At 23.7% G+C, this 9,383-nt stretch overlaps 1 protein-coding gene across 1 annotated transcript; it reads right to left on the bottom strand.

Moving 5' to 3' along the window:
• Nucleotides 1–32: 32 nt before the first annotated feature.
• Nucleotides 33–9,355, bottom strand: LOC129988420 (protein MIS12 homolog). Its single transcript, XM_056096645.1, has 6 exons — nt 9,156–9,355; nt 8,164–8,231; nt 4,884–4,982; nt 4,092–4,235; nt 603–723; nt 33–480 (listed from the first exon to the last, which is right to left on the bottom strand). Exons 1-6 carry the CDS (start codon nt 9,232–9,234, stop codon nt 398–400), a joined length of 594 nt encoding a protein of 197 aa, XP_055952620.1. The 5' UTR covers nt 9,235–9,355; the 3' UTR covers nt 33–397.
• Between the last annotated feature and the right edge of the window lie 28 nt (nt 9,356–9,383).

Raw genomic sequence — 9,383 nt, 5'->3', positions numbered from 1 at the left:
GATATAATACATCTTAAGTTTTAAGGAAAAATAATATACATATACACAAAAATATCAAGCTTTGAAAATTCACGAATTTTATAAAAAACCAGAACTATTATCATATGAACTGCCATCTTCTTTATTTACACCAATAAAAATTATAAAATATCTATTCTATCTTCACTGGTCATTGTTTTAACTACATGCAAATACAAAAATATGAAATCCCATTATAGATAAGTTACTGTAACTCAAAATTAAATTGTATCAAATGTAAGTTGATATTAAAAATCAAACAAAACAATATAAGTTTCTGAACAGAGTACATTATGCATTAATAGGTAATACAATTACAATGTTTCTAGATATTTTTTCCCTTACACAATCCAGATGTATTTTTAAAATTATGACTCAATTATTTTATTTGTGGTGGCTGTTTCAAAGCATTCCATATTTCCCAACATTTTTCCAAGGTAAACTTGAGATCATCTTGTGCTCCTGAAAATAAATTTATACAATCACATTTCATCTTTTTCTTATAAAATAATTAGAACATAATTAAAAAGTATGATTTAATTTTTGATTCAGAATTACTTAAATTGAAATTATGAATTATTTACCCTTCACTTGACTCACAATAGCTTTAATATCTCTCAATTTGTTTATGAAGATAACTAATTCTTCTTGAACATGTCGCTGCTCACTTAATTTTGTTTTCAATATGTTTTTGTGGATTCTCTCCTAAAATAAAATGTAGATAAAATAACATTAATTTATTATAATAATAACAAGTTAGTAATAGTAATATATATAGTAACCAAGAAAAAGTTGGCCAATTAAATAATTTTAAGAGGAAAAAAGAATCTAATTTATATAACGAATTTCTAATTGCAACTTTTCGGAATTTATATATATATATATATATATATATATATATATATATATATATATATATATATATATATATATATATATATATACATACATACATACACACACACACACACAACCAAATGGTGAGGAGGAAGGCATCAATTTCCTCATTTCAAAGATAAATATTAGTAATGTGAAATATATGAAAATATTATACTGTTATAAAACCACTAATACATTAGCCCTTATCGTGGCAAAATGGCTTTTTTGAAGAATTTTTTAAAAAATATTTTATTATTATTATATTATATATTATATTAGTATATTTTTATAAAGTTGTATGTATGGTATACTATACAAAATAAACATAAAGGTTAATGTAAATAAAAATGAAATGCCTAATTTTTTAATGCAAAATTCAATCAGCTGAATGGATTTAAAATGCCTTAAAAATACTATAAAGTATACAAAAAATTTGTGGCCTCAAAGAATTTAGTGAATTGAATTTAAAATAGCCAAAACATGGAAATAACTATATTTAAATACTTTATCCCCTTCAGCTTAAAAATTATTAGGAAACAGTTATTACTAAAAAAAAGATGCCTGTTAAGAGATTTTAATTTGCAGTTTAAAAAAAGATATCTTTATATTCCTTGCTCTAAACACATAATTTAAATCGGTTTTCACAAAAGCACATAGTAAAAATCTTTAAAAACAGTTTGGGATAGTCTGTAATTTTTTTAGGAGCTGGCAGACTTTAAAATTTTTAGAGGTAGCAGATTCTTTTAATTAATTAAAAGAAATTTCTAGACAATAGAATGATTTATAATTAATGTAAAAGTATCTTTAACAATACTTATTACAATACTTTAACAATACTTATTATTTACATAGCTGAGTGAATATATGGTATAATTTATTTTTCTATCAAATTAATTATTATTTCAAATTTTGCTCACAAATACTGAACGGTGATGAAAACTACCATGAAGTAAAAATATTACATAAGATTGAATAATTCAGAATGGTAATGGAATGAGGTAAAAAAAAAATTGTTGTAAAATATTTATTTAATTAAAATAAATTGATTTGCAATGGGTCAATATTTTACAACCAATTTTGTATATTAATACCCACATTTCATATTTTCGCTCTCGTAATGTGTAGTATAATCGTTTGGACATTCAAAAGAAATAAAGGGAAGGGGGGAATAATTCTATATATATCTTTTTAAATAAAAGAGACCCATTAAAGCTAAAATTATAACTGTAACAGGAGTTGGGCTTTAATTTGGCTGCCTTTTCCCATAGTATAAAGAACCATTTTTGCTAATTGTGCCAATAACTTGTCATTCTAAAAAAAAAAGCAAACAAAAAGTTTTGGCGAAAATATTATATATTTATACATATGTGCAATAAATTAGATATGGTGCTTAATCTTTCTATTCCATAGTCTCTTTTACACTATTGGCAAAAGTTTGATTTTCATTAGTTGCCAATGATGTTTCATTCTACTTATAAAATAATACCTGTGAATTATCATGTTCCATACAAATAACCAATTTATAAAAAAATGTCAAATTTTATAACAAATTTTCTTCAAATGCAATTTTGAAAATAAAGATTCACTATATTATTCAGTATTTTATTTCCTCGACATTTTTTTAAAATGCTAAATTCTGGCTACTTTTGGAGAGAGCAGCAGTTCTGAAAGTATTGTTACATTTTTCTCGGTTAATAAATAGAAGTTCAATTTAACTAAGACAAAGTATTTTTTTAACTTAATTCTATTAGAATTTTAAAGTATCCATATTAATAGACATGGGTTAAGAACTGAAACCAGATAAATAGAAGTAAGGAATGATTATAAAATGTCATAGATGGGAGATTGAATAATTGGAATGGTATTGATTTTTCACAAAATCTTCATCTATTGAATTCCGTAGAAATTTCCGACTTTCAAATGCATTTTTGTTTAAAAACAATAAATAATATTTTAGTCTTCACACCATACAGATTGTGCATTTCCAAAAATACTTGTCATTTATCATATTACCCAAATAATTAAATGGGTATGCAAAAAAGTCCTTGAAAAAATGCAAAACAGATATAATTAACTTTGTCAAGATTAGTTAATATACTCTTGCATCTTTTTTTAGCTTTCCTAAAAGTTAACAGCAGTATTTTCAGTTACTATTTGAGACAACTAACAGTTAACTGATAATTACTGATTTCTGGGTCTTGCAACTTTTCACCAATTTAAATTTTAATCAACAATTTAGAGATCAATTTTATCAAAGCAACAGAAAATTGTTGCTTCAAAATGTAGAGAAAGATTCAAACTGTTAAACTTGATAAATATTTACTATCAGAAGTAACTTTTTCAGCATGAAATCTGTATATTTAATATATATTTCTTTGGAGATGCATTTCTTTTCTTAATAAAATGACCTTTCCTAAATTTCATATAAATTTAATAAAATTTTTTATTCTAATGAATTCAATAAAAATTAAATTATGAGGAAAATTAATTCTCGAAATTCTGAACATAGTCAAAATTAACTTAAATAAATGCAGCATGTAATCAGTTAGTTTATGTATATTTCTGTTATATTTGTTTATTTCGTTATAATATGTCTTTAATGTTAAAATGATACATTTGTTTCAGGAAGAATTACCTTTAAGATCTATATATTACTACCATAAATGTTTCTAATTATTGAAAGCAATGAGAATTATCAGATATGGCACAGGCCTGAGATCAAAATGCTGAACTTAAAAAAATAATGAGCTGTGCTAAATATAAAGAAATAAAGTAAATATGATTAATTGAATAATAAAATGAATAAACAATACAAAGAGTGTCTAAGATATTAAAAGTTTTGCAGAATCATTACATAAAAGAAAATTAACCGATCTTAAGAATGATATAATTTCATTCCAAAACAATTGAAATCTGTGTTTCCATGAAAATGTATCATGTCTGATTAAGCAAGTGTCAAGTTTAAATAATGTTTCATGATTAAATTTTTCTATTAATGAGAATAGCATATGATTTATTCTTTTTCAAAAAACAATTTGAAAGAATTACATACATAAATATAGTAAAACTAAATCAAGGCTTGACCACTTAGTTTAAAACATTTTCCTCTAATGAATTAATTCATGTATAAGGAAGAAATTTCATTCAAAAATTAAATGATATTTTTAATAAAACTTTCAAAAGAGATTATTTGCCTTCAGTATTCTTTGTTTTAAATGCTCTATTTCTTTGTCTAGTTCTTCATTTTCTTCCTTTGTAGTGGGATTTGTAAGATGTATTTCATCTTCAGGTAATATGACATGGCTTGGTATCATGAAGATGTTCTTATCAATATAAATCTAAGAAAAGAAAATTAATTACAGTGACTGAGTGCAAAGTTACATAAATCTTAATATTTATAAACATGGATATATCAATGATTAAATTTTTAAAAATTTTTAGCACAGATATTTCATTTAATTAGAAGCAGAAAATACTAGCTAAATTAAGAATTTGCTATTGAATTAAAAATTTGCATATTATAATTCAATGCAAAAAAAAAAAAGCATAATTTCATTCTCTTCAAACAAAGACAAGCATTTTTCTATTGTTTAAACAAATATTGCTAAGTATAAATACTAGTAAAAAATGCCATTCTATATTTATTAGTAGAATCTCTTGAATTGCAAATAAGATTGACAAAAACAACTTGCCTAGAAAAGTTGGTTACAAATTAACATATTGTAGACATAATGATTCGATTCAAGTGAACAGAAAATGTTTTGCTTGGATAATCATGATTTAAATACAAACTTTAAATAGAAAATTTATTAGTTGCAACATTTTAGTACTATAAAAAAGAGACAATTATTGATTAACAAATAATTATTTTACTATTTCTGACTTTAATATAAAGTATGGGATTTAAAAAAATAAAATTAATCATATTCAGCACATTTATGTAATTCTAAAATGAAACAAAAAGTTTCAAATCTATACTTTCTTACTTCAAGTTTATCAATAGCCTTATCTAATATCCTTATTAGTTCTTGGAACAATTCATCTGTACTTGAATGAATGGAATTAACAGAGACAATATGACTATACTGCAAGAGAAATAAATGCATTAAAAATAAGATCTATAAAATTGGTAAAATAAATTAGACAATTACTTCATAAAAAAAAATACACTAAAGGGGGATGGGGTATAATTCAACCTACTTAGAAGCTAAAATAAAACACTACTTTTGGTAAAAGAAATAAAATTCTATTCTATTCTAGCAGATAAATAAACTCTTAGCATACAAATATGTTGCAATTATTAATAAACTACATTTCACAAATGTGGGCCTTAAATGTTCCACTGATCAATTTAAGGCAAAAGTTCTAGGAAATATAGTAGTTATGCAGATCTACCGAAAATTATGATTGTTGAGGAATAAGAACAAAAAAGATCTCTGAACTTCTACACTTGTCAGATTTTACACTTTATAACAGATTTGTTGACACATACAATAGTGTGGTGATAAAAACCATTCAGCACTGGTCCCACAATCTAAAAGATACTTGACTTGCTTTTCTTTTCTGTTAATTCTAATTGATACTTTTTGCTATTAGATGAATAGATAAGTTCTGTTATCTCATTACACGATTATGAAGTAAAAATTATTAGACATCAACATTCTTTTACTAACTTTCAGAAAGCAATGTGTAACAATATGACCTTAAAAGTAATTACTTTTTTGAAACAATCCTAAAAGAATTAAGCATATTAATAGTAGTGTCATTTTCCTTTTAGCAATAAGTATGCTTCTGAAGCTTACACCATCTCAACCTAAAAAACTACAGTAATAAATTATCATAGTACATACTGAAAAATCTATGATGCTGCAAATCATGATTCTATGCTTAATAATATTTCAACTAGGGTTGAATAGTTCAACTAAAACAAATTTAAGATATCACAATTGAAATTACACTGTCAAAACACTAAATATTTCAAAGAGCATCTAAGATTTTCTTTAAATTCTAAAAAAAAAAAAATAATTTAAATTATATAGCATATCCAGATTTATCCAAACATATCTGTAAAAAATGTGGAATAATTGCAAAAGAAAATACTTTGAAGCTGTTCACAATTTAAGAAAAACCTTAATTTTTAGAGATCATGAATTCTTGTTTAATATATGCCACTGGCTTCTTGATTTTAATAATAATAATAATAAAAGGAAATATTAAAGAAAATGTAAGGTTAACCACTGTGTAAGGATCCAGCAATACAAATGTAAAAATTAGAGACAATATAAATATAGTTCCTTTATAATGGCATTTGGAAAGAAACCCATTATTTAAATGCAAATGATTGAAAATATATTTCAAACTAAGTTTCTATCATTTATTTAAATTCACATAACTATATGAAATAATTGTAATATTACAATTTTTGTTCACAACAGTAAAACATTGCAATACAGAGATAACATCAAAAATTAAATTGTTAAATCATTTTTTACATTAGCACAGATTTTTATTATAAGTGTAATAATAACAACAACAACAATAAAAAGTGTTTTTTTTTTTTTTTTTTTTGCTCAACAGAGTGGAAACATTTATAATTGGGGAATTGTTTATAAATTGTTAGAGCAAAATCAAAATCAAATTATTGATCTAAATTAAAAATTGAATATAAATTTATTAAAATTAAAAATTGAATATAAATTTATTATTATTAAGCTAAAATTATAACTACTATTCATAATTATTCCAATGACCCATATGTAGATGTAAATGGATGAAAAAATTAATCATAGAAGCAATTCAAATGATACTGAAATTAAATAATTCTTAATATAAATACAAACATTATCACAGAACTAAATTTTCTATATGTATGTATAAAAAACCAATACATGTGGTACAGAAATTATTCTTATTACTTCTGCCAAATAACAGCTGTCAAATGTAAAACTTTCATAAAAATTTCAAATTGCTTCATTGAAAGTTTTTAATGCAGTATTGAACTTTGCTTAACTAAGTAATGGAGCTGTAAAATGTTTTGAAGTGTTTGCTGTATCACCAAAAAGTATTCAGTCAGAGAGAAAAAGGTTTAAAAGAAATAGGCTACAAACAGAAAGTTCAATTAAGCACAAAAATAAGTTTAAACATCATTGATGGGTAATTATTTATGACTTGCCTATGGAAATTTGTTCCATTCATACCTTCCAAAATAATTATTCAATACAATTGGTCATCGTTATTACCTAAGGAATTAAAAAACTCAATTTTTCCCTTAATATTTTTTAATTCAATTAGTAATTTTTTAATTCAATTTTATTCAAACATTTTTTAATTCATTAGTAGAATTTTCACATCCGTTTTCATTTTGCAATACATATTTTTTTTGTTTAACGTAAACTGATTTAATTGATTTTATGTTTCTCAATTATATCATATAAAAAGATTACATTTTTAAAAAAATGCATTTAAAATTAATGATTTAACAGCCTAAAAGCCTGGTTGGAATAATTTGGTTGTCAAGGTAGCTAGTAACCTATATATATATTCAATTAATTCAAAGATAGCAGTTAGAAAATGTGATGAAATTTCTAACTGCTATCTTTGATGATGATGTGTATTAATTGTCATTATTCTTGCACTACAAAGTGAAAATTTCTAATAATAATATGTTTTTAAAAAAATGGTGTTTAAGTAATTTTAAATGATCTGATTCATTAGTTAGAACCTAAAATCATAATTTATTTGTATAATTAAAACATGATAAAAATATTTCAGGAAATATTTTTTATGAAACAGCTTTAAAGTTAATTTTAGTTTTAAAATTAAATAAATTAATGAAAATTAATTTGAAATAAATTAATGAAATTTAAATAAATGAATTTGAAAATCAAATTTAAGACTGTAAAGTAACAAATTTAATAAAACTTATCATTGTATATATAATAATTAATGCAAATTACATCAACTTTTAACATATAAAGATAAATACTAAAAATTTTAGAGGAAAAAAAGAAAAGAATTTGCAGTTCAGTGACAAATTTCATTAAAATGCTTGAAATGAATCAAAAATAAAAAAGATGCAAATATTTATTAGTCTTTTTCTTCCTTTCTTTCTTAAGTACAAGATCGTAAATTTAAATTCCACAATAAAGAAAATAAAATAAAACTGAACAATCAATTTAGAAAAACAAGTAAAGAAATTTAATGGAATTTTTTAAAGCACTTAGAATTTTTAAATTTATAATTTATGTAAATAACAAAAATACATACCTCAGTACATAAGTGTTTTTTCAGTTCATTTAAAGCTTCAAACAGGCTTTCATAAAATGAATTATATACTGGAAAATGTTTTTAGAAAGAGAAAATGAAACTTAAAAACAAACCAAACATGCTTCAAAATCAAAATAAAAACTTTAGTAATAATAACAAACCCAAATACATTCCTAGTCATCATTTGAAAATTTGATTATAAAATTAATTTATACATCAAAATCAGTTTTTCTTTACTACTAATAAAAGTGTATGTATGTAAGTACATCTGCCATTTGATGCTCTTCAGTGCAAATCAAGGAGCCACCAAATTTGTCACAAATATACTTTGGAGGATGGAAATGTACATCTCAAAGTAATTCTTTTATTAAAAAATAATCCGTAACCTAATTAACTAAAAATGATCAGAAATTTTGTAATATTACAGCAAAAGGTTTTAGGAATAAAATTTTAAAATCATTCCTTTGATTACATCAATTTAGATGCACAATTTTCTCCTCAATATTAATAATAGCTGCAATGAAATTTAAATCGTTTCAACTTATCCAGAAATATTCAATTTCATATTTCCCACCATTGTTAAGCGTTTAAGAAAGAAAATTGGTTAAATATAAATGCAATTAGATGCAAGATGATGGGAATAATTTAATTTTTCATGACTGCACTTCAACTTCTGTCAGATTATTCATGAATTAAATGAAAAGAGGAGGCAGTGCTTTAAAAGAACAATACTTAATTGTCTATCAGTTTGAAATGCACAAATTATTTAACTGATGGGAATTTGAATATCAAACTAAGCATAAGAGTGAATGAAACCTAACACAACAGCGGGCAATCTAATCGACAAAGAAGATTAAAAAATAATAAATGAGTCATGAATAGCTACTTTTAATTTTTATATTAATTTTAATTAAACATGTATTCCTAACAGTATTAGTTTTTTTTATTTCATTACATAGCAGTTTATAAAGTTTTAAATTCAGTCTATCTACCTCTATCTAAAAATGTTCGTGGATGGAAACCCAAATGTTGGGTCTCGTAATCCAATGCCATCACTGTATCAAAATCCATATTTCTCTCAAACTTTAAAATACTTTAACCAAATAACAGTTAAAAAAATAATGGATAATTGAAATGGATAGAATAAATTGAAATAAATAATAAAGAACACTCTTTACTGAACAATTTTAAAAACCCGCTTTTTCGTAAGTTACGGTTGC

The sequence above is a fragment of the Argiope bruennichi genome, chromosome 10, assembly GCF_947563725.1.
Source record: "Argiope bruennichi chromosome 10, qqArgBrue1.1, whole genome shotgun sequence".
Lineage (NCBI taxonomy): Eukaryota > Metazoa > Arthropoda > Arachnida > Araneae > Araneidae > Argiope > Argiope bruennichi.
Note: the sequence above shows the minus strand (reverse complement) of the source record. Positions and strands in the feature narration are given on the sequence as shown.